Source organism: Sus scrofa, chromosome 13 (assembly GCF_000003025.6).
Source record: "Sus scrofa isolate TJ Tabasco breed Duroc chromosome 13, Sscrofa11.1, whole genome shotgun sequence".
NCBI classification, from domain to species: Eukaryota; Metazoa; Chordata; class Mammalia; order Artiodactyla; family Suidae; genus Sus; species Sus scrofa.
Genome location: NC_010455.5, coordinates 112,707,117 through 112,734,193, shown reverse-complemented (window position 1 = coordinate 112,734,193; position 27,077 = coordinate 112,707,117). Strand labels below are relative to the sequence as shown.

Genomic DNA, 27,077 nt, shown 5'->3' with positions numbered 1-27,077 from the left:
TTTAAATATAAAATTCTAGATAGATCATAATTTCCCCTAAAAAATGTCTTCTAGTTTGCAGAGCTGATGTTGAGAACTCCTTTTCTTTCTCTCTGGAAGTTTTAGAAACTCTTCTTCTGATGCCCTGACATTTTATGACTATGTGCCTGAAGGCTTGATGGGGTGCCATTTCCATATGTTATACTAGGCAGTTGGTAGGCCCTTTCAATTAATAAACTCATATCCTTTCAGGCTGAAACTTTCATATATGGTCTCTTTTATTACAACTCTTTTTATTTTATTGTAAATTATAATGTAGATAGAGGAAAATCTCACAAAATAAATATTTGTTTAATACATCACTGAAAGAAAAATACTATAGGGAAAAAACACCCAGATTAAGAAATAGAACTTTGAAGACCACACCAAAAATCCTTCACAAGTTCCATCTTGATCCCAACTTCTTTCCTCCCTTTTAAACTAACGTCTTTGTCCCATCCATGTTGCTGCAAATGGAATTATTTTATCCTTTTTTATGACTGAGTAGTATTCCATTATATATATATTATTCCTAATCCAGTCATCTGTACAGTAGAAAATTGACAGAACACTGTAAACCAGCTATAATGCAAAAAATAAAAATCATTATTAAAAAAATTAAAAAATAAAAATAAAAATAAATTAATATCTTGGGTATTTGTTACCTACATTGCTTTTCTTTATAATTTTATCTCTTAAGGGTATTTCCCTATGCAGTTTTTTTTTAAGTTTTTGTAAGTTTCTTTTAATCTCCATGTTATCTCACCATATTTTTCTTGAAACTTATTCATTGAAAAAACCAGGAAATTTAAGTGATAAAATTTCCTATAATATTCATTTTGCTGATTTTATTTCCATTGTGTATTTAACCTGCCCCTATGTCCTATGTATTTCTTAAAAGCTAGACCTAGAGACTTCATCGAATATAGGTTAATTTTTGAGTACAAGACCTCTTCAGAATTGGTGTTGTGTATTTCCATCCAGAGGTGCATAGGACTGCTTGTTTCTATTTTTATAATGATATTGATGCTCAATAGTTAGATCCATTAATTTATTAGAAGTGCGAAAATATGAAATTCTAATATGATCCTTCTTTTATTAGCTGAAATAATGCTATAAAGAGTAAATTACCTTTGCTACCTAGTTATATGGTTCACAGAAGAATGGTAGGACAAATTCTTTAACGCTTCCTTTTAGTTATCAGTTTTCACAACGAGTTAAATTCTAGTTATCCTCCAAAAGTGACGGAAGAGTTTTTTTTTTAATCTATTACTGACTTATGGATTTTGATCTGATCTGTTTCAATCAATTGAAATTATCCTTTTTGATACTCAAATTGTCCCATCTTTAGATAGCATGATCTTCTTCAAGTTGGCTCCTGAGTCTTTTTTGATATATTTATAGAAGTCTTTGATAAGATTTTCCAGATTCATCTCCTACAGTTCATTCTCCAGGTATCTCTCTCTCACTCTCTCTCTCTTTCTCTCTGATTTGCATTTTAAAGTAGTAAATGTTATTTCAAGACCACAATCTGAGTTCTGCAGATGCTCGTTGCTATGGTTTTGGCTGTTATTTTCATAACTTTTTTAAAAAAATATTTATTCTGGTCTACATTAAAATCCAGACCACAGGTTTACTTAACCTATTCTATCTTGCATCAGATTATCCTTTCTTCTACATAAGACTGCTAGTTCTCAAAGATGCTGGAGATGATAGAAATAGCATATCACAAATTCCTCTTTTGCCATCTCCCTCATTAGAAAAGTAACAGTTTTGCTGTAGCAATAGCACTATTTCCAACACCAATATAATTACTGAATGTCATTGAAAATTTTGCATATGATTTTCCTATTCTTATTTTTTACAATTTTATTATGTCTACATTATCAAAGCATTTAGCTATTGTCTAATGTACTCTCCACCTTATAATCCCCATTTAGCCATAGTTCTTTGAGTAAATACATATTTAGTGTTTGCCATAAGTCCATTCATCAGTATCATCTTTCTGTTTGTCTGAAGGTCATTTTCTGGTAAATTTCTCCGGAAATGTTCATGTGAACAATATTCCTCGAACTCTTGAATGTTGTTAACAATTTGTCTATTGGTTTCATACCTATATTTTAAATAAAGTTAGTTTATGGCTAAATATAAAAATCATTGACACATTTTCTTTCCTTGAGCATCTTACATATGCTATTTGATTTTCTTTTGGCATAAAGCATTGCTTTTGAAAAGTCTGATGATAACCTAGTTATATTACAAGAGTCTCTACCATAGAGAAAATCTCTTCACCTGGAGGTAAATTTACAAAGAATTTTTTTTTTTTTGCTATTTGGTAACCTTACTAGAATTTATCTTAATGTTGGTCAATTTTAGCTTTTGCAGATACTTGGTGCATCATCCTTTTAAAATGTAATTTCAATCTTTTTCTATTGTGTTGAGCTAATTTTCTGGAATTATACTTTTATTTATTTTGTTCTCTGTTGTAGTTTTCTTTTTTTGAAGATTCCATATTCATATATTTTGAGTCTTATTTGCCTACCTTTTTATTTGTCATTTTTACTTGAATTCTTTTTCTTCTCTTTCATTTGGATTTTTTTCTCCTTTTTACCTTCTTTACACTTTAGGTATTTTTAAACTTTCTTAAAGCATTCTTTGGTCTTGTGTTTCTTTCAATTTGGTCTTCACTTTTGAAATCATTGTTTTATTTATAATTCTTTCTTGAGTTCTATTAAAGCATCTTTTAGCTCTTCTAATTCTGACTTATTTTTTATAGGTTGTATTATTTCCTTAATGTCTTTTAATTTATCTATTTTTATCTTCCAAAAGCCTTATAGAAATCCTAATCTATAATTTTTCTTCTATTCTTCTTGTTCTGATGGCCTTGTATATTTTTAATTCCTCATAATGTTGTGAGGATTAGTGAGAGCAGAAACAAAGACATGTTTTCAATCCACAGTATTTAATCAAACCCATTTTTCTTGTGGGTTGTCATTTCCCTATTATTTACAGGAGTTTCCTATTCAACTTGTTAATTTATCTTTCACTGCTTATATGTGTAGTAAATATTTACTTTTAGCATGTGGTTGTCATCATTAAAAATATTATCTGACATATTGAGATTTTAATTTCAATTTTTTACCTTTTCCTTATGGTTTATACTGTTTCATTTTTTAATAAATTCTTCCCTATAAAAGATATGACATTTTCTTATATCTTCTAAAACATTTAAAACTTGCTTTTCACACTTGTATCTTTAATTTTCTGGTGTTAATTTTCTTTCATGTAGATAGCAACTTTTAGCTGGAGAGTTTTTCCTTTCCTTTTGATCTGTAATGCTACTCTAGCATACCCCAAATTCCTCCTTTTTCATTTGTTTATTTATGAGTTTCATTTGCTCTTGTTCTCCATTTGCATCTCTTAATTTATACTACACCATTTTAATTACAACAGCTTAATAGAAACTCTTGAAATATGGTATATGAAGTTGTTGCTGCTTATTCTTTTGCTTCAGGAACGATCTTGGTCATTCCTGACCTTCACCCAGCTAAGATCTGGAAACAAACAAGTAAACATATTCTGTTGCAAATTTGATTAGAATAGTTTGTATTCATGAATATATTTGAGAAATTTTATATATTTCAGTCATCTCATAAAGCAGACATATTGTGTGCTCCCATGGAGCTTTTCCAGATGAGGATAAAAAGAGTATATACTTATTCTCCTCTACATACATACATAGGCAAAACACATGTGCACATGTTTGTATATGAATGGAATATTTGTAGAAATACATATATAGGTTATTAACTGTAAATATTCCTGGGGAAGAAGACTAAGGAATTGGGATCTGAAATGAGAGAGATGTTTTTCACTGCAAAATATGTTATCCTATTTGGATTTTTTTTTTACTTTGTTCATGAGTTACTTTTTTCTATTAAGCACTCTCATTTGGAAATTACACTTTCCTGGCCTAAGCCAGTATCCTAATTATAGCAAAGGATTAGTGTAAGAATAGGGGAAAATACAGTGGCAGAACCACATTCTTTTCCTGTGATATTGTCTACCATTTACTATAAAGCTCCATCAGATCAGAAAATTTTAAATAGAAGGTCTAGAGTAATTATCCTACTTTCCTTACTAAAGATGACTACAATATCATTCAAATATTTTTAAATGAAAGAAAATGATGAATTTATCTGATAATGTCTTGGGCATTTGGACAAAATGTGTAGACAAAATGAAGAATTAATCATTTGGCTACTAGCAATGGGTAAACAAAGGCCATAGTTTATTTACTTTTCTATTACTTACATGTAGCTTAGTGACTCACATATAATAGATCTTTAATAAATATCTTTTAAAGAATGAACCAATGAATACATATAGCCATATAAGTAAATACATATAGGTATTTTGAGGGTGGTGTGCAGTCATTTATTGCAGGGTGTAATACAGAACCAAAATGTAGTAAGTGCTAAGCAAATACCAGCTATTGCTGTTCTCAGTTCTATACATACTACTTCAACTCCCATTACTCCAGAGCTTTGTCTTCAATCTGATTCTGGATAGTATTTTTTGTTAATGATCTGGGAAAAAATAGAAAAGATGTTTGTCATTTTAATGGATTTCATACTTCTCAGATGGAAAGATCTTCATAAGCTGGAACAATGTGTTCCATCTAATAAGGTAGAATGCCATAGTTTTCAATATCTTAAATATGAGATGAAGTTCAAATTATCAAAAACAGGATGAAGGTAGAATTTGCTTAATGCCTGTACGTGTAAAATTTTAAGGGGTTTTAGCAGGGAGTAGGTCTCAATCTGAATTGCTAGTGTGCTTTGGCCACTAAAGGAGGTGATGCTATCATAGATTATATTAAAAAATAGTTTCTGCAATGAGGACGTTTACACTGGTGTTCTAATAACTAGAGATCAACCTATGCTTGAAGTATTTGTTATGTTCAACTCTTGACATCACCCTTCCTAAGAAACTTAGGTTTGATAAGCTATTCAAAAAAGTGTTCAGAATGGTGTATGGAAAACATATTTTTTTTTCTTTGAGGATAAAGCTACTCATGGAAGATAAGGTAGCTGTCTTAAAGTATTCTCTTTAAAAAAAATCAGATTATGACTCTTAAGAAAAAAGAACAGCAGATCAATATAAGGAAGAAATCCAAATGGTCCCCACTGTAGCCAAATGCGTTACAATTCCAGATTCATGGTACTATGCAATGATAGGGTTCACAAACACATATCAGAATGTGGTAGAGGACTGAGGGGTTAAGTGGTTGGATCAGATGAGCTTTAAGCTGAATATTTTGTATTCCATGATTTATTTTGTCCTAATATAGGGTGACTCAGATGTGGCCTTATTTATTGCTAGGAAGGATTGTTTTACACCTATCTATGTTGATGGACTTGCTCATTGGAATTCAAATAATGTTTCTGTAAACTCAAAAAATGTTGTTTTATGTTTACTATTTTGAAACGTATCAAGTAGATAAAACAAGATATCATGTAATGATTTGGTTTAGTGGATAGGACACATGGTGATTTGAATAGTTTAAGTGCTCAATACTATTTCCAGAGTAGCAATAGTAGTATGTTATTGAGTAAATCACGGAGCTGGCTCATATGTCTAATACTCGGCACCTTGTCTGGCACACCATGGATACAACTTGTTGACTGAATAAATGTCTAATTCCTTTGATTACTTGATTCATGGTCACTAGATTCTTACCTGCCTAAAGCAGCATTTATTTAAATCATCTTGAGAATTTCCCCTCAAATTCCACATCCTTAAAGAAGGAGGCATAAATAGTGATGGGAGAGGGCATGGAAAGAGAAGGGTGGGAGCTGGTGGGGACATTTCCTGTAGTGCAGAGCAACAGTGCTGAGAGAGAAGCTGAGTGTTTTCAAGAGAGAAACAGAAGTGTTTAAGGGAAGATTCAAGGCAAATCTCTAGGATTGGGGCAGTAGAAAGGACTTCAAATTATGGCATTACATTAGAAAATATTGCTTTCGTATTAACATTTATAGGATATAATTGGGACTTTTTTTGAATTCAGAAATATATGTAACCTATAAGCAAATGTAAAAATATAGTGATAAATCATATAAAACCTGAAATCCTACAGAACTTCAAAATCCTTTAGTGAAAACTGAAATTCTTAGAGTGTGTTTTTAAACTATTTATTTGGTACTGATGGCTCTATGGGGCCACAGAGACAAGCAAAGCAATGCCAATTCTATTTAAGTTTGGAAATACTGGTCTTTAGACCAGGTATGGGGAAATTCTATGATGTCCTGCTTGTTTACTGTACTCTTATCTTGCTCTATACTCAGATGAGAGCTGCCAATACTTCACTCAGTCTTCTCAAACAAGATTAATATTGATTAGACTGTACAAGGCTAGAAATACATCTTTCTAGATTTTATTTATGTTTGTGTCCAGTGACACAATTTGAAAAACACTTGGATTAAGGATTAAATTTGGTACCATTTTCTAAATACTATTAATCTTGTCTTTAAGTAAAATAGATTATGGTTTAAAAGGATTTATTTAAATCTCTCTGCACTCTTTTTATATAACTTTCATCCATCTCTGTTTTTTTTAAAAAAACTATTTGGAAGCAAGAAGTCATTAATTATAAATTGAGAAAGTTTTCTCCCTTTCTTTCTCATTTCCTCATTCCTTCCCTTTTGCTTTTTCTCCTCTCTCTTTCCTTTGTTTCTGACAAGTTGTATAATAACTGTATCCAAGTTCCCAAATTTTACACTCCAGATTCTTTCCCTGAATTCACCAAGAGGTAAACAGACTATGAAATATCCTTGTTTCCATCAACTCAGAACTGTCAGCATATGTGTGGGCAATATAGAGAAGTTGGAAGGGAATGTTTATCTTGGAAATACTTTTGTGTGTGTCAAACAGAGAAGAGATTATTTCTGAGTTTAAAAATGGTCAACACAACTTGGAAAACATGGTAATATTTATTCATGATAATAACCTGTTTTTAATGAAAGCCATGGATGTCCAAACACAAACTGAATCATGAAAACCCAATGGCCTTTTGTTACAAAAACATGACATATGCCCCATTAATTTGCTAAATGATATGAGTGCATAGAAGGATGAATCAAAAACACTAAAATCCTTTTAAACACACCGTCTAGTATAGATATCAATTCTGGAAATGGCATTCAAAAATAGTCCCTCTGCTTTACTTTCATCTGCTGAGTTTTTATTAGTGTACTTTTACAAATTTCTTTAAAGCTTTGATTGTTATCATTCATTTCAGCACAAAATGCTAGCACTTTTGCTTGACTTTTCATTAAGGACTAAATTCTATCACATTATCATTTATGTAGGGTGGTACACAATGTTATTTTTAAATACACAAGTGAAAGGGCCAGCATAAAAATTCTAGAAATCACATAGTGGATAGGATATATATGTCATTTGGTATTATATAATGGTTGACTAGAAAATCTTATATACCTACCTGATTTATGATTGTCTAAAACAACTTCAGACTTCTTTTAAATTAAAATTACCTATATGTAAAAAAGTTAGTTTGCTAGAGATTTAAGTTTCTGCACTTAACATTAAATCAAATGCCTAAATAATTGTTGTTTTTCAAATATTGACCTTTGTCTTTCTCAGAAATCATTTGGACTCAATTGATAACATAAAAAAATCAAACTAAATACAAGAAAAGACCTTTCTAATAAAATTTCCTGATTGGAAATTTATAATATAGACATCCTATTATACCTCTTACACTGAATTATTAGCATCTGAAAATTTTAAAAAGATGATAATGTTAATAAAATCCTAGGAAGAAAGGCTCTTTGCCCTATACATGTTTACTCCTTTCTGTAGATGCTACAACCCTTTTCAAATGGAATAGATTTCTGGCCTGTATGCAAATACAGAAAAGTGCCAAAATAAATCAGAATGACTATGAAAAATATCATTGTACAACTATAAATGTAATAAATTCATTGAGTAATATAAAAATAATAATAATCAGGTTTGTTATCAAGTGTTTCACATCAGTAGGAAATTTCTTTAGAGAATTCTGATGGAAATTTGAAGTATATGCTGTTTTATCAAGTGCAGGAGAGGTATGAGGCTGTTGGAGAAATTCCCTTAGTTTATGGACTAAAAAAGCCAAGACAATTGTCGTTAACAATAAAGCTTGACAAGATAATTAAATGAATGATAACAAAATCTCAGCAGGAAAGTGCCCATTAATTGAATTTATTTGGGAGCATGTTTTCACAAGTATAACCAAATTATCTAATTTTCACTCACATTAAAAAGTGATAGTCTATAACAACTAATTACTAGAAATGAAGGGAAATGCCAGTACTTTGAACCAATAACACAGAAGAAAATAAATAGTTATGGACTGCCATGATATTTGACAGCTTGCTAAGAATTCTATTCATCATTTTGCCCTATGAAAATATTTCTGTGAAACTCGCCAAAGAATCCCAGCAATTTCTGTGTAAGAGTGTCTTAAAAGATGAAACGCAAAACCGCATTCTTTGAATCCTTTCATTGTATTACCATGCGTGTCAGTATAAGTATGCTAACAGGTGAAATAACAGAAGAATATGTTATAGAAAAAATAGGACTTTTGGCATTTCTTTTCTGTAAGATTTGCGTCATCCTATTTTTCTCTTTAATATTACATATGGTTGATTTTTTTAAGAATTGTGTTGCTGTTTTCATGTTATACAGATCAAAAAATTTTGAACTTAAACATTATTATGGTCAACTTTTAAATGAAGAATTAAATGATCTATACTCATTTTCTGCTTTGAACTATTAGCATGATCTCTTCACATTCAAATTGGATAATTTTAATGCTTTAGAAGATGACTTTCCAATTTCCTAAAGTTAATAATGACACTCATGATACATCTATAGCAGTCAACTAGATTTTGTTCACAGTCAACATATTCAATAGAAATTAAAAATTATGAAATCTGTCACTTTTATTTATAAGCCCATGCTCTAAAACAACATTAATCTGTTGATAAATATTTGGCAATGATTCTGTATAATAGCAAGACAATGAAACAAAGTCAATTTTGGCTTAATGTTTGTATAAGTTCTAAGCAGCCTTGTCTATTTGCAGTTTCATCCAAGCAGGAGAATCTAAATTAATAAGTGGTGACAAAAATATTCTTTTAATTTTTGAAACTTTTTCTTCTAAAGAAAATTATTATCTAAATACAGTTAAAACATATTGGGTAAAATTTAATAATAATATTCAAAATATTTCTTGCCTTTAAAATTTGTTTCAGCTTTAAAAACATTTCTTAATGTTCTGTTTATTGTGGGACATCATTTTACATTCAGAAAACTAGCTGCCATAATTATACAATTAGCAACTAACACTCATTCACAATGACTTTATTACGACTTGAAACAGTAATAAGGCTTAGAGCTGTTTTATCTTCCACAAAGTTGATGCTACATTAATTAAAAAAAAAGAATAGGGTTATGCTTTGTTTTCATAAATCATTTCCCTAAATTAATATAAAATAGATGTCAGTTATGGTATAGCTAGGTAAATTGGTTGATAGATAAGTTTAAAGTAACAGATAGATATAAACATGGCCATTATTAAAATATAAAAAAATGGTTTTGCCAAGTGAAGTAATGCATATGAAATATATCATTTATATTTTCATTTTTTGTCATTTCTACTCTGTTTTTATTTTGTGTTTAGTCAATATAGTACAAGACAATTTTCTGATTAAACAATACCTCAGATGCTAAATAGTTCTTTTTATTTGTTTACATTGGTAGTTCACAGTCAAAAAGTATAACCACATCAGGCAAAACTGCACGTAGATCGCTCTGGATTTTGAAGGCATTTTGCTTCACACAGAGATTTTTATTTGAAGTTAGGAGCAATATCTACATTTTACTCATAGTCAATAATTGGGAGGGGGAATTATAAGTAAATAAATTCCTTGAAATTGAAGATTTTTTTACTTTTATGTTAACTTAATGTCTTGCTCAGCACTTTAAAATTTTCTTACAAGGATAACTTTCTATCCACTACTTTATGATAATTTAATTACCCTTCTATTGTGAACCTAGTTATTCTCATTTCATAAATATTGCACATTTGTTTCCAATATACCTGTTCCTTGATGATCAGCATTGGAACATGTGTTTTTTAACTGAAAACAACTGGCAGATTTTATTTCCACACCACTCTCACATAAGAGGTATTAACAATATAATGCTAATATTTCGCATGAGTTCCTGGGATTACAAATTCATCATGTTAAAGTTTCATTGGTTTCATCTTAGATGAGAGTTTCCTTTAAATACTTGCTGTGTTTTCTGCAGAAGTTACCTATATGTCTTCAAAAACCTGACTTGTTTAGAAAAATGACTCTGAGACAGCCATGTTTCTTTTGTTTGTTTGTTTGTTTTTGTTTTTTTAAAAAAAGACAAAACAGCAATAAACATTTTAGCTCTTTAATGAGCAAAGATCATGTCTCTTAGCATTGGACTAATAGTCATTATTATCTTTATTTCACGCAATGACCAGTGACATGGCCAAGATGTACAAAGTTGTTTCCATCAAGTAGTATACAATTTTTTTTGTATAATAAGCTTTCATTCTTGAAAAAGAGTAACTGAAAAGAAAGGTTTCTGTTACTGCAGTTAGTTTGTCAGAGAAAGTTCTTTGCATTATCTTACAAACTATCAAAATTGCTAGTCATCTGAAAAAATGTAAAAAAAAATCACATAACTTTAGTCTAATAGAAATATAGTACAGGTAAGAGAGAAAGTATTTATCAGGATGTGCTCTTTAAGTCCATCTCAATTTTCTTTAATATAAATGTACATCTGATTACATATACAAACATTTGGAAAGGTCTGTGATATACTGTTACTGGTAAACAACAGGGGGATGAAGAGTTTCCTGTGGTCTCAGAATATTCATTTGAAATCACACACGTATGTGTAAGACTAAAATCCTCCAGATGTTGACTCTCTCCTTCTAGGTTCTGTATCTACGTTGCACTCTACTGAGATTGCATGAGTAAATTCCAGTGAATGAACCTCAGTGAGAAAGATAAGTGATGTGAGGAGGGACATAACTTTATATTGAATTATTATTAGTAAACATTTTGTCATGCAACATGAGTAAATCAACTGAGAACTGTAATCAGAGTGGTAACTGGGGGCATCCTCATATTGTGAAAGACTTGCAAGTAACTCTTTGGACACACTTCACCTGACCAAAAGGAATAAAATACAGAGTAACAAAAACCACAGCAAATTATAGCTCCTGTAACACATGTCCAATTAGGGTTATATTTCTATAAATTATTTAGATGGGAATGAAAAGAACATTAAAAACAAAGGACTGTTTTTCCTAGGATTCATTTCAGCGAGTATTCACCACTGTACCTATAGTTTCTTCAAATACCTTGAATAACTAATTCCTTTTGTTATCAATACAACAGTGAATTATTTTATTGTAATTACTTTTGCCCCTTAAAATCTTCTTTAGTTTCTGCCAATTGAAGGAGGAAGCTTCTATTAAAAACTCCAATGGGATGAGAAGAATTTTAATTACGGCTTAATCAGCAGCACAGCCACCAAGCATATAAATTATCATGCACATCGTGCTAAAAATATCCAGTTTCCTTTATCCCCACAACTTTATACTGACAGCACTTATGTGATAATGTTGGACCTGCCAGTCTTTAAACTTCTTTGTTTTACTGGCAAATTTCAGCATGAGCCTCTGCTAAGGCCATTAACAGCATTGGTGCTTTGTGTACTTATCCAAATATGTAAATATGGTCTACACAATAAAACAGCTCCAAATAAAAACTGGTGAAAATTATCTGACATTCCATTGGTGTGTCCCTTGTGCATATTCATGGTTGTTTTTTGATTTTTATATTTCAGACATAGTTCTCTCCTGTTTGGTGTTCCACATGCCTAATTCCATCATGTAACATAAATCTTCAAAAAATTAATTCTTGAATGTGAATGAAAAAGTATCATTCAGAACAATTGCTTCAAGCAATTGAAATTCATTTTTAAAGTTGATTTGTGTATATATGTACAATTCATTTTTTTTCCAAAACCCCCAAAGTACTTGATATGTATATTCACATAATATTCCTCCTTATTTAAATAGTAAGAGTCTTGTAGGTTGAAAGCCAAGGAATCTTCAGTAATCTTTTACTGCAATCCATCAAAAAAATAGAGTTTGTTTCTCTTATCTGGCTATACCCTGGTTGTTGAATGTGAATGGGGGTGGGGGTGGGGATGGGGCAGAGTATTGTTCTGTCCTCCAGTAAATGTATTGAATGTGTGTAAGGGTTGAATCCCTGGTATAGTGTTGGGAATCATTGTAATGGTGTTGGGTGTCATTAAGGGAACATCATCAGGTGACCTCCTCATAGCTAGTGTGTAATCTGGGGGGCAGGCGGTCCGAAGAACCACCTCATGTGGATGGATGGACTCACATTCATGATCCAAATCAGTGTGCTTCATTTGGAGGGACATGATCTCCTCTTCTTGTGCGTGGGTCAGATCATTAGTAGTCGTGCGCTGAGGGCTACATCTCCTGTGAACGTCATGTCTCCTCTTATCCTTTTTGTAGTACAGGGCTGCAAAGGCCAAGATGTTCAGAAAGAGCAGTGAAGCTCCAACTGCAATAGTGACACTCAGCTCTGTTGAGTAGTCCCTTTGATCCACTGAAAATGGACTTGGCTGTTGTTTGGGATCATCCTGCTTGGCAGTGGGAAAGGCCGATGTGACAGGTACAGAATTTTTTCTCGTAGGTCTGAAAGTGATGTCAGTTGATGGCACTTTAGTTGTTGTCGAGGTATACTGAGAAATGTCATTGAGATTATGCAGATGAGGTACCAGCTCCAACCAGAGGTTCACCTTGTTGGCTCTGTAATGTTCTTTAACTCTTGGTTTTAATCCAATATGGAGATAAAGTTGGTCTTTCTGGGAATATCTGGTCCATGCTACTTCTTCAAAACGGTTGGGTTTGGTATGGATGAATTTTGTGTCTTGAGGGACTGGTTGATTTGGGTCGCTAGAAAAGAAAAGAGAAATTATGAAAAAAATGGGTTTATTCTTTTAAAATCAAAATAGCACTACTTTAACATCTAATTGAAGAGGTAATTCAGCAGGCTTTAGACTGTGTTTTAACACAACTTGTGTCAACCTAGAAATATCCAATCCCATAGCAGGCAGGTTGTTAGATGGATGATAGTGCAATGCAAGTAAACCTCACATTCTTGTTCTCTCTACTCATGGGCTGCTATATACACAAAGATTTAAAAATTCATATATTAGGAGTTCCCATTGTGGCTCAGCAGGTTAAGAACCCAACTAGGATCCATGAGGATACAAATTTGATCACTGGCCTTGCTCAGTGGGTTAAGGGTCCAGTGTTGGCACAAGCTGTCCCATAGTTGCAGATGAGGTTCCAATCTGGTGTTGCTACAGCTGTGGTGTAAGCTGGCAGCTGTAGCTCCTATTTGACCCCTAGACCATGACTTCCATATGCTGGGGGTGTGGCTGTAAAAAGAAGATAAAAATTCATATGCACCTGAGTCGTCTCATAAGGGAACTAGCAGAGGCAGCAGTGGAAAAATCTTGGGGTTTGGAATTGTAGATGAGGAATTGAGTCCTGAAGCTGCTATGTACTAGACATATGAACATTTGTATGAAGCTTTCATAGCCTAAGGTCCCTTTTCTGTAAAATAGGATTGTGGTACCTGACCTGCCCACCTCATAAGGTACTTGGGAGCATCAAAGAGTATACAGCACTGTCAATTGAAAATCTCTATAAAATAAGATTTGTTATTACTGAATAAGAAGTCCTGTGTAATTTAAAAAAATCTAATTATTGAGTAATGCAATAAAGGTATAAGCCTTCCTTAATAAAGCTTATGAAGTAAGAACTAATAAAACAATGCTTTTTGAAGTACCACAAATATAGACTTTAGAATAAAGGAATTTAATATTGGTATTAACCTATTAAATCATTTGGGCACAAATATGTATTTTTAAGTGCTTAAATGAATACTCTTATTAAATTATCACAAACTTCATTTCTTAGGTACATACCCAGTTTTAGCAAAATTTGTCCAGTATGTCATTACGACTGCACTCAGCATCACATCATTTTTGGAGAAATTGCAAGGAAATAACTCTGTAGGTCCAATCATGGGGATTCCTAGCACGTAGGGAACCTCATCTCCATGAGCTGCATCAGCCCAAGCTGGAACCTGATCTGTTTGGCAATGATGGTAAAAGGCATAGAAATATGTGGGTGAACCAAAGTTTGAGTGAAGATCTGCTGTAGCTACAGCTGGTGCCACCCACTGATGATCTGTAAACAAAGCCAGTAATGTCTTCCTTCTGGTTTCAGGGTTATGACGGTCAGCCCAGTCAGTATACATGAATTTAATGGTTTCTCTCAAAACATCTTTACCTTCAGGATATCCATATAAATTATCAACAAAATTGGAAACAGCAAAGTCAAAATCACTAGCAGATATACCATCATCACTATCTACTATATTTTCAACAAATTTTAACCCTTCCCCTTGGTTAACCCCTAACATTATATCATAGTTGAGAAACTCTCCTTGCTCCATCAATATCTGAGGGTCATCTGGTATTACATCACCATCAATGACAGGTCCAAAGGCTATGTGGTATCTTGCTGGTTGAATATCTTGGTCAACAAGTTCTTTGTAAGGCTTCTTCTGTAGGCATTCCACTAACTCTACTGTATCTGAAACATTGCAACCAACTTTTGTGGCCAGCATCCTAGCATATTTTGCAGGTTGGAAACTAACAGCCCAGCTGGAAAGGGCTGTTCCACTTTGAGCTATCGCTCGTTGAAAAAGTCCTATGGGAAAAAAACAACAAAGAGTTTCAGAGAACCTTTGAATAATGTTGTGGTAAAACAACAGTCTCATATTTTAGATGTGTATATAAAAACCCAGATATAACTCAAGAAACAAGGAAACAGAGACATTTTTTGCTTAAGAGAAGGTACATAAAGTCATCCCCAGGGTATAATTAAGAGGTGTACCTAAGTCTTCTGCTTTGAGTAGCAATTACTTTGGGATTAAGAGATTTAAATTGTACACTATCTCAAAAAGGCAGTAAGCATGGAGAGAAGGAAAATGTGTAAATAGTATTATAAAAAAAACCCAAATTTATTTGCTTAGCATGTAAACACCTATGTTATTATTACAGTCAACCTGAAGGGGCCAACTCTCTCCTGTTCACTCTTCATTAGATTTTGTATTGTCTTTTGAGGATATTTCCTCCAATTGGCTGCATGTATCTTTCTTCAGAATGGATCTCTGTGTTTATTTTACCAGATTTTGTTTCACAAAAATTTGTTGAGATGTTACATAACTACCAGCATTGGAAATTTGCTAATACCCTGGGGATGGCACACAAAACAGAGTATCACTTTAGACATAGTCTTTCCAGCTCTTTATGTCAGACATACCATGCTGAATATTCATCTTTCAGAAGAAGACATAACATTTGAAGTGTTTTCATGGGATTAAAGAATAAACCATCAGCAGAAGGATTGGGGGGGTGATTTAACTTTTTTGCAGTTTAATGTGAACTGCTATATTTTGTCATAAAAGATGAAAAGTACATGGTCCATTGGTTTTCTCTTAATTACATTTAAGAATTATAAATCATGGTCCCAAATGCAGTTTGATAAGAGCCTTATGCCATTCAAATTTATAAATGAACTTTATTCATTAAGGTATTTTCTAATAAAATTCTTGCTTTAAAAATATAATTTATTTTAAAAATTACATTTTTTGTCAGTTTCCAAATCCAGCTTTGTAGTTCGGTTATTCAAACACATGCTTAATCATTCATATGTGTTAATGTGTAAGGACTCTTTTCATAAAGGTGTTAAAGCAATGACTGAATTAGAAGCAAAGTTTTCACTTTATTCTCCAAACACGTATATGCATTCAAAATGTCTGTAATATGTTTCTAGATAATTCAAAAAATACTTCAAAAAGTCAAACAACACTAATTTAAATTTGTTTTGGTTTATGACATCTTTATGAGCACATTTTTAGTCTGCTAGAGCAAAGTTTGCCAGAGCAAATACTATAAATACTGATAATTTAAAAATATTATAAAGGCTATATATTTTGTCAACATTTGCTCAGAGAAAGATTTTACTGCTTAAAAACTTTACAACTAAAATAAGATTTCTATAAGATTATTTCCGATTTTAGGGACTTAATGATTTTAACTAAATTACCAAGAAAGATTTTGAGGACAAAACATACCATGTTTAATATAGTCTGAAACATGCCATCTAGACAGTATTGGGGGAAACTATATATTTTATCATAAGTGAGAGTGCTTGCTATGTGTGGTTGACTCCTGATAGAGGCCTAAGCATTGTTGCAGCCCTGGGAAGTTTCCAGACTTTGAAGTCTATGTCTGCAATGGAGAAAGAATTAGATGATTTCAAGACCTCTTCTGAGCATCTCCTGGGCAAATCAGGCAGCTTCATTAAGTGGAGACAGGGTTAGTACTAGATCAAACATAAGTCCATTTGTCTAGCCAGAAATGGACAGATTTCCTTGAAAAGTGTGATGGGATGCTATATTTTCAAATGTTTGCGTAGCTGCTTGCTACTATTTACCACACCATGGAGTGATAAATAGTGATGCTAGCTGATGAGCTAATTGATTCGTCTCTATCCAATACTAGTCTTATACTGGCTGAAAATGGCTTTAGTTTTAGAAAAAAATCAGGAGAAATAGCATTTGAGACCAAATAGCCCTAGAGAAGTCTGAACAGATTTTTTAATGTTATCCTAAATAAGTATTGGCATTAGTATAGTCCTCAGACTAAAACAATCTAATCTGTTCAATTAAGAAAAGCAACAACAACAAAGTTTGTTATTTCAAAATAAGTCATTTCACCATATACTAAAATCTCTATACAAATGGAAGTGTTCTCATATACATGTCATTTTGTCATCTTGAATCAGAACTCTACTAATAGAAATGTGACGCTACATATACTGACTATAAATTAAGTCTATAACAGTATATGATTCTCCAAATAGGTAAACTCACTTAATGACTGTTATTTTGAAGTTTCACAATAATGTGTCTTTGAAAACCAAAAATTAATATTCTATGTCTCATGTTCATATCATAAAACTCAGTCTTACAAATTAAGATGCTTCATGAATTACAGTTGACAAAAAGTATACTTAATATATATAAAATGACAATGGAAAAACAAAATACAAGATGGTCTATGTTGATGTGTATTCTCTATCTTCCTACCTATTATTATGTATAATGGAGAAAAAGTATTTGTTTTACAGACTTCAACAAAACACTTCTGTTCTTGTGGATATTTCAAATTTGTAATGCTATTAGAAGGGGTGACTAGACTCATGGTAAAATGGAAGTCCATAAAGATCAACATGATGAGCCTTGGGGAGGCATTTTGGAAAAAGGACATCAAGGCTAGAAAATGGAGACAAGAACAATATTCATGAACTTAAGCAGCCTCAGTGCTCCACGCTGCTTTGCGAGTATTCGGGGGAAAAAAAATCATACTCTTGGAGTTGAAAATAGAAAAAGCACAAATTCCAACATATTTTTCTTTTTAATTAAAAGATCTACTGGTGACCTCAATGCTTTGACAATTTTGGATCATGCATGCAAAATAATCAAACATCCATGTTCTACTCAGACAATAAGTGAAAGTCACGTTTCCAGACAAACGAGCTTACAACTCCTTCCTTATCTTCATAATAAAAAATGATTTAAAATGCCTACTATCTAGAAAAGAGATTATATTCAAGCCTTGTATTTAAAAAAGTATATATATATTAACCCTTGTCCTTGATTTTGATTACCAAATAAAAAGAGATAACAGAATTGTCAACATCTTCGATTTTCCCAAAAACCACCCTTTGGAGGAAAGAAAAGTAACTGTAATGCTAATTATTAAGTGTTCTTGAAAGGACATCCATACCAAGCTTCACAGGAGACAAAGAAAAGAGTTTGACAAAAATTTAAACATGCATAGAGAAGCTGAAGAAACAAAGTTTTAAACAGTTATTGAGTTCAACCTAACAGTTTGAACAGAGAAATATATACAGAGCATCACATACTACTGATGGTGGTGGCATGCAGACACCAAAATTGTCAAAATTTGCAACCTGCATAATACCTTTGGTTGAATTGCTCCAACGGTTACCTTCAGAATAATGGGATAAAGTCAGCAGATTGACACATGAACCCCCAGCGCCAGATCCAAAAACAGTGATTCTTAAGGGGTCACCACCAAAGAATCCAATATTCTCACTAGTCCATCTTAAAGCCTGTATGAGATCAAGGAGTCCATAGTTTCCTTTTGCAGCCTGATCCCCTGTGCTCAAGAAACCTGGGAAATAGAAATAAAAAGACATCATAGAACACTTTTTTGAGTTGACATGAATCAAATGGACATCAAATTTAAATACAATGGAAGCCTGTGTTCATCATGATGAGTAAACCCAAGTTCTTTAGTAAAAATTATTTTCCACCAGAATAAAATAACTTACTTTAAAAAGAATAGCAGAGACTAAAATCTGAAAAATGACATTTATCTTCCCCAAATTTTTCCCAAGTTATCCAGGTAATAGATAACAGGGGGCAGATAAAGAGAATGAAATCACTCTAAAGACCTCAAGAGAGACATTCTAGGGATGAACTTCTTGGTAGAGATATTTGGAATAGTGTCATGGGTATATGAAAATGTGTTTTTTTTTTTTTTTTTTTTTTTTTTTTTTTTTTGCATAAATGCTATCAGCTCTGAAGTTGATTGTGGCCTAACATGGTTGGAATTTAAAGTACACCTGGCAGAGTGTCAAGATATGAGGGTATAGAGCAGGGATATTTTTCTAAGACTTGTGCATAAAATTATATGCAATTCTTTGCATGTAGATGTATATGCACATTTTTATTGATGATGGGCCATGGTTAACAAAGAATTACTGTTCTAGAGTTGAGATTACATTTTGGAATCCCTTAAACACTAAACTGAGGAGACTTGCTCAATTAGAAAACAGTGGAGAATAAGTGAAAACTTTAGAAAAGTTGAGATTCATATTTCTTTGATGCTCAAAGCTCTGTTTTATAGTGAATTTAATAACAAAGGAATATATGCTGAATAATAGAATGGAGGTGGGGAGAGTTACAAAGATCTAAAGTGACAAGAGTGGAAAAGGCAATTGAAAAAAAACATGGACAGTATAAAAATTAATAAACAGAAACATCAATTAAAATAGAGTTGGGAAGTCAGAAAGGGGAGCTCTCATGCCCTCTGACAATAGCAGAGCTCAACGGGAAGAAGAAAAACTTTCCTCACTGGTCAGGAGCTCAGACAGTGAGAAACTTTCACAACTCAGCCAATGAAAAGTCACTATTCTTCATACTGTCAATTCCTCCAGTGGGCTCTTTGTTTACTGCAATCCTCCCAGTTTCCTTTCCCCCTTTTAAAAAAGTTCTCCCCTCCTTGCTGTGACAGGACTTACATGGTTGTGGAACACAAATTTAAATTTTTTTTTTTCTTTTTTGGCCACCCCATAGCATATGGAGTTCCTGGGCCAGGGTCAGATCCAAGCCATACTTGTGACCTAAACCATAGTTGCAACAATGCAGGATCCTAAACCCACTGTGCTGGGCCAGGGATTGAACCTATGTCCCAGTTCTCCCAAGAAGCTGCTGATCCCTTTTCAACGGAACAGGAACTCACACTAATTGCAATTTTTTATTGATCCCAAACAAGCTATTAGAGAAATAGCTGGCAGTCTGTTTGTTTTAGGTCAACATTTTGGTGGCTTGCATGGGGATCCATAGAAGACACCTGTGGACTTCCAGGCTGGTGGCAAACAGGTGTGATACCCACATTGAGCCCATTGCTACTCACTGCTTTTCTAGAAGACCCTGGGGCTTTCTTATGGACCTAGGCTTCTGCCCTATTTTCATTTTGAAGCTCTCCAGGTTTTATTTGGGATCTACTTTAAGGCTTTGTCTTTTCTGGTTAAGACTGTTCTGTATGCGAGCACTTGTTTGGCACTTCTGCCTGATTTTGGAAATCTAGATTTTCAAATTGGAACTGTGCTCACCTTCAGCAGGATTCCTTATGGAACAGGGACTGTTTCTTCTGGAACTGGCTAGCCTTTGGCCCATCTCACTGGGAACAAGGGCTGTTTCATTAGAACTGTGCTGGTTCAGCTTTGGCCCAATTCCTTTTGGAGTAGGGGCTTTTCTATTGGCACTGAGCTAATAAGCCTTCAGCCTGACTCCCTTGGAATGGGACTATTCCATTAGGGCTGTACCGAGCAGACTTTGGACTGGCTCTTTGGGGACTAGACTGCTCCCTTAGACCTGGCTGGTATTACACCTGCAGGCCATTTGGACCGTTTGAGTTGCTTGAGTTGTTTAGGCTGTTTGAAAATTATTCTTTTACTCTAGGTAGAAACATCAGAAAACATATCCTGGTTATCTAAAAATTTTGAGCATGCCCCATCTACAGGGACCTTGGCCAATTTTATGATTAAAAAACTATGGTCCTGGAGTTCCCATTGTGGCTCAGTGGTAACGAACCCCGTGAACCCATCCATGAGGACCTGGGATCAATCCCTGGCCTCGCTTAGTGGGTTAAGGATCCTGCATTGCCTTGAGCTGCAGATGCAGCTCGGATCCTGATTTGCTGTGGCATAGTCTGACAGCTGCAACTCTGATTGGATCTTCAGCCTGGGAACTTCCATATGCCATAGGTTCCACCCTCAAAAAAGACCAACAAAACAAAACAAAATGCAAGAAAACCTACAGTCCTTCCTCATGTATGTGTCTAACTAAATGGACCAACCTAACCAAAGGCAATTTATAATATCAAGGGCCTCCAAACTTACTTTTCTTTTTTTCTTTTGTGGCCACACTTGTAGCATGTAGAAGTTCCAGGGCCAGTGATTGAACCCTAGCCACAGAAGTGACCCAAACTGCTCCAGTGACAATGTCAGATCTTTAACCCTCTGTGCCACAAAGGAACTCCCAAGCTTACTTTTCTTACTTTTCTTAAAACTGAATAAGACAGCCATAGGTCTAAAATTTCCAAAAACTGAACGCAATTCCTATTTCAATTGGTATTTTGAAGTTTTCAAATGTTATTGGGAGCCTAAAATTGCCTCTGCAAAATAAGATTTTAAGATTAACTGTGGCAAACAATTAATGAAAGATCAAATTACTTCTGAAGCCTCATTCGCCTTCCCTGATTTCTTTGTCTTAGACCCTGCCTCTGGCACCATCTTCCTCCTTCCCAGGGGCTCCAGATTGGGTATGAATCTCTTGCAGTCCTAAATAATACTAAAGTCACTCTCTCCATGCTCAATTCAACTACTATAAAAATCCTCTGATTTGGAGTTTAAATATTGGGGCTGAACATCAAGAGTTTCCCTTCTCTGATTCTGTTCCCTTTTGCTTTGGCCCTTTAAGAGATATGTGTCCTTTTCTCCTTAGTTCTGCTACTCTTTCCATGATGAGGCAGACACTTCTTAGAGAAATATCATGCTGGATTTTCTCTCTACCAAAAGGGGGAGACAATTCTAGAACTTTACAGTAGTCATCAAAGTCATCAAAGTAACCCACCAGGAGGACTAAGTTACTCTCTGACATCTTTTATTTGTGCTGTCTCTGACGGTATTAGAGCTGATTCTGAAAGCTGTCCTTATTGAATCAGCTACTACCTTCCTTCCGGCAAAATCTCCAAGTGATGTTGGCACATTCACAGTGCACCTCAAGATTCAAATAGATCTTTCAAAACTTCTTTGCAGAACTAACAAATACCCTACAAGTAAAGAAGTTGTGATGCCCATAGTAGATCAAGGCTCAAGACCTTATTTTCCCTTGTACTAACCCTTGTAACACTCCTATCTTATTGATAAGAAAATGTAGGGGCTGAGGGTAGAAGCGTGTCCAGAACCTCTGAGAAATAAACTCTTATCTTTGGCATGCTGTTATTTTTTTATCTCTCCTATTATAATTGACTTACAATGTTCTGTTCATTTCTGCTATACAGCAAAGTGACCCAGTTATGAGTATATATACATTCTTTTTCTCATATTATCTTCCATCATGTTCCATCACAAGGGACTTGATATAGTTCCCTGTGCCAAAGAGCAGGATCTCATTGCCTATCCACTCCAAATGCAATAGTTTTCATTTACTAACCCCAAACTCCCAGTCCATCCTACTCCCTCCTCCTCCCCCTGGTAACCACAAGTCTGTTCTCAATGAGTTTGTTTCTTTTCTGTAGGTAGTTTTGTTTGTGCCATATATTAGATTCCAGATATAAGTGATATCATATGGTATTTTTTTCTTTTTCTTTCTGATTTGCTTCACATAGTATGAGAGTCTCTAGTTCTATCCATATTGCTGCAAATGGCATTATTTTGTTCTTTTTTTATGACTGAGTAGTATTCCATTGTCTATATATAACACTTCTTCTTAATCCATTCATCTGTCAATGGGCATTTAGATTGTTTCCATGTCTTGGCTATTGTGAATAGTGCTGGAATGAACATACATCTTTCATGTATCTTTTTCAGTGAAAGTTTTGTCCAGATATATGCCCAGGAGTAGGATTGCTGGGTCATATGGTGATTCTATATTTAGAGAAGGATGAGGCACCTCCATACTGTTTTCCATAGTGGTTGTACCAATTTACATTCCCACCAACTGTGTAGGAGGGTACCCTTTCTCTACACCCTCTCCAGCATTTATTATTTGTTGATTTGTTAGTGATGGCTATTATGACTGGTGTGAGGTGGCACCTAATTGTAGTTTTGATTTGCATTTCTCTAATAATTAGTGATATTGAGCATTTTTTCATGTGCTTGTTGGCTATCTGTATATCTTCTTTGGAGGAATGTCTATTCAGGTCTTCTGCCCATTTTTTGATTGGGTTGTTTGCTTTTATGCTGTTAAGTTGTATTAGTTGTTTGGAAATTTTAGAGATTAAGCCTTTGTCAGTTGTATCCTTTGAAAGTATTTTTTCCACTCCATAGGTTGTCTGTTTTTTTTTTTTTTTTTTTTTTAATGGTTTTCTTTGCTGTGCAAAAACTTGCCAGCTTGATTAGGTCACATTAGTTTATTTTTTTTTATTTCTGTGGTCTCGGGAGACTGACCCAAGAAAACATTGGTACAGTTCATGTGAGAGAATGTTTTGCCAATGTTCTCTTCTAGGAGTTTGATGGTATCTTGTTTTATGTTTAAGACTTTAAGTCATTTTGAGTTTATTTTTGTGCATGATGTGAGGGTGTGTCCCAGCTTCATTTATTTACATGAAGTTTTCCAGTTTTCCCAGCACCACTTGTTGAAGAGACTGTCTCTTTCTGATTTTATCTACTTGCCTTCTTTGTCAAAGATCAATTGACCATAGGTATCTGGATTTATTTATGGGTTCTCTATTCTGTTCCATTGGTCTGTATGTCTGTTTTGGTACCAGTACCATACTGTCTTGATTACTGTGGCTTTGTAATATTGTTTGAAGTCTGGGAGAGTTATGCCTCCTGCTGGGTTTTTGTTCCTCAGGATTGCTTTGGCAGTTCTGGGTCTTTCATGGTTGCATATAAATTTTTGGATTGTTTATTCTAGTTCTGTGAAAAATGTCATGGGTAATTTGATAGGGATTGCATTGAATCTGTAGATTGCTTTGGGTAGTATTGCCATTTTAACAATATTAATTCTTTCAATCTAGGAGTATGAAATATCTTTCCATTTCTTTGAATCCTCTTTAATTTATTTGATTAATGTTTTATAGTTCTTAGCATATAAGTCTTTCAACTCCTTAGTCAGGTTTATTCCTAGGTATTTATTTTTGGGGGTGTGATTTTAAAAGGTATTGTATTTTGTATTCCTTTTTTAATATTTCATTGTCAATATACAGAAATGCAACTGGTTTCTGAGTGTTAATCTTGTGTCCTGCTACTTTGCTGAATTCATTGATAAGTTTGAGAAGTTTTTGTGTGGAGTTAGGGTTTTCTATATATAGTATCATGTTATCTTCATAGAGTGACAGTTTTATCTCTTCTTATACAATTTGGATACATTATATTTCTTTTGTTTGTCTGATTGCTGCAGCTATGCTGTACCATGCTGAATAAAAGTAGTGAGAACGGCCATCCTTATCTTGTTCCAGATTTTAGCAGGAAGGCTTTCAGTTTCTCTCCTTTGAGTATTACATTGGCTGGGGGTTTGTCAAAATTGGCTTTTATTATGTTAATGTATGTTCCCTCTATACCCACTTTGGTAAGAGTTTTTATCATGAATGGATGTTGGGTTTTGTCAAATGCTTTTTCTACATCTATTGAGATGATCATGTGGTTTTTAACTTTTGTGAATGTGGTGTATGATGGCAATTGATTTGTGTATGTTGAACCATCCTTGCGAACTTGGGATGAATCCCCCTTGGTCGTGGTTTATGGTCTTCTTTATATGTGAGTGGATTCAGTTGGCTAAAGTTTTGTTGAGGATTTTTGTGTCTATATTCATCAAATATATTGGCCTATAATTTTCCTTTTTGGTAGTATTTCTGCCTGGTTTTGGTATTAGGGTGATGATGGCTTCATAGAATGTATTTAGGAGTGTTCCTTCTTCAACTTTTTGGAAAAGTTGAAGAAGGATCAGTATAAGTTGCTCTTTGTATGTTCACTAGAATTCACCTGTGAAGCCATCTGGTCCTGGACTTTTGTTTGTAGGGAGTGTTTTTATTACATATTCAACTATATGTGTCATAATTTGTCTGTTCAATTGATCTATTTCTTGATTCAGTTTTGGTGGCCTCAGTCTCTGGAAAATTGTCCATTTCTTCTAGGTTGTCAAATTTGTTAGCATATAATTATTCATAATATTTTCTTGTTTTTTTTTTTTTGTATTTCTGCAATCTTTATTGATATTTCTTCTTTTTAACTTCTTATTTTATTTGAGTTCTTTCTTTCCCCTTCTTGGTGAGTCTGGCCAGAGGCTTATCAATTTCATTTACACTTTCAAAGAACCAGCTCTTGGTTTTATTGATTTTTTTCTATTGTTTTTTTAATCTCTATTGATTTCCTCTCAGATCTTTATGATTTCCTTCCTTCTGCTGACTTTAGGTTTTGTTTGTTCTTTAATTCTTTTAGGTGGTGGGTTAATTTGTTTATTTGAGATTTTTGTTTTTTGAGGAAGGCCTGTATCACTATGAACTTCCCCCTAAGCACTGCTTTTGTGGTATACCATAGATTTTGAATGGCTGTGTTTTCATTATCATTTGTCCCAAGGTATTTTTTTAATTTCCCTTTTGATTTCTTCATTGACCCATTGGTTTTTCAGTAGCATATTTTTAGTCTCCATGTAGTCAGTTTTTTTTTTTTCTTTTCTTTTGTTTTCTCATGGTTGATTTCTAGTTTCATACCATCATGGTCAGAGAAGAGACTTGAAATAATTTCTATACTCTTAAATTTGTTGAGGTTAATTTTGTGCCCCAGGATATGGTCAATCCTTGAGAAGGTTCTGTGTGCACTGGAAAAGAATATATATTCTGATTTTTTTTTTTTTTTTGGATGCAATGTCCTGAAAATGTCAATTAAGTCTAGCTTTTCTATTGTGTCAGTTAGGATCTTTTTTGCCTTATTGATTTTCTGTCTAGAGGATCTGTCCATTTATGTAAGTGAGATGTTAAAGTGGGGCGTTAAAGTCTCCTACTATTGTTTTATTCCCATCAATTTCTCCTTTTATGTCTGTTAGTATTTGTTGTATGTATCTGGGTGCCTTCCCAATGGAGTGAGAGCAACAACAGATGGTACTAGGTTGTAGTACCCTCTTCTTTGCTGACCTCTGAGGTGACTGGGGCTGAAGGTGGTACCTGTTCACAGACCCATAATGGTGGTGGGCTACAACCACCTCTGGTGTCTGAGATGAATGCTGTGGCACACAGGTTAAGCCACATCATGCTTAACCCTTTCCACTGCCCTTAGGCCAAACAAGAGGTACCCAGCCACCTGCAGCCCGCACAAGTGGTGCCCTGTTTCCTGTAGCCTATGCAAGTGGTGCCTTGCCACCTGTAGCCTGTGCTAGAGGCACCCTGCCATCTGGAGACTGCACATGTACAAGGAAGGATATTCCTATGGTGGTCCACCCCTCCTCTTCTTGCCCTTCACAACAATGGTACCTTGCTTCTCCTGTGGGCCCAGACCTCCTCCCATGTCCCCTCGGCTGTTGTGCTTGCCTCCCCAGCCTATGGCACACTATTCTCTAGCCCCTTGGGCTGTCTCCACACAGTCAACCCTGGTCCTCTCTCCAGAACTGACCTCCAGAGTCTGAATCTCAGTGCCCAGCCCCCGCCTAAGCATCTCAGGCTGTGGTGTCTGGGAGTTGTGGTGCAGATGGTCTGTGTGTGTCTGTCTCTCTGCTTTTCCCTCCTCAGTCCAGCTGCTGCACTTTTCTCCACGACTTTGAGGTCCCTCTGTCTTGGCTGGTGTCCAAGGGTATAATTTCCTTTCCACTTCAACAGCTCCCTCTCAAGAGTGCTAATTCCATCCTGATTCCTTTCTCTCTCTCTCTCTCTCTCTTTTTCCCCCTTTTGTTCTACCCCATTATGTGGAGAGGTTTTTGTCCTTTTAGGGGGTTTCAGGTCTTCTGCCAGCATTCAGTAGATGTTCCATGTGAATCATTTTACATGTAGGTTTTTTTTTAATGTGTTTGTGGGAGAAGGTGAACATCACATCTTTCTCCTCCACCATCTTGATCCTTCTCCCCACCTTGTGCTTCTTAATCTTCATGCTCTACTGACATCTGTTCCCACTAGAAGCAAATTTTTTACTGTAATTAATCTATGCAGTGCATTCTTTCATATCCCAGTTGTTGAAGCTAGCCAATAACTTTTTGGATTCACTTGGAAAGAAAAACAATTCATCTACACAATTAAGT

The 27,077-nt window shown here is 34.4% G+C and overlaps 1 protein-coding gene across 14 annotated transcripts in view; it reads right to left on the bottom strand.

Annotated features, from left to right (window-relative positions):
• NLGN1 (neuroligin 1) overlaps positions 6,992 to 27,077 on the bottom strand; it is an 876,196-nt gene continuing 856,110 nt past the window's right edge. For 10 of the 14 annotated variants that reach the window (XM_021071182.1, XM_021071177.1, XM_021071175.1 and 7 more), the window contains 3 exons: positions 18,301 to 18,513; positions 14,167 to 14,956; positions 12,296 to 13,126 (listed from right to left, as the gene is read on the bottom strand). In XM_021071182.1, coding sequence (XP_020926841.1) covers positions 12,304 to 13,126; positions 14,167 to 14,956; positions 18,301 to 18,513 — 1,826 coding nt within the window. In that variant the 3' untranslated portion in view covers positions 12,296 to 12,303. Of the gene's footprint in view, positions 13,127 to 14,166; positions 14,957 to 18,300; positions 18,514 to 27,077 lie in introns of all 14 variants that reach the window. The other 4 variants (XM_021071180.1, XM_013990139.2, XM_021071183.1 and 1 more) reach the window with 2 other exon arrangements.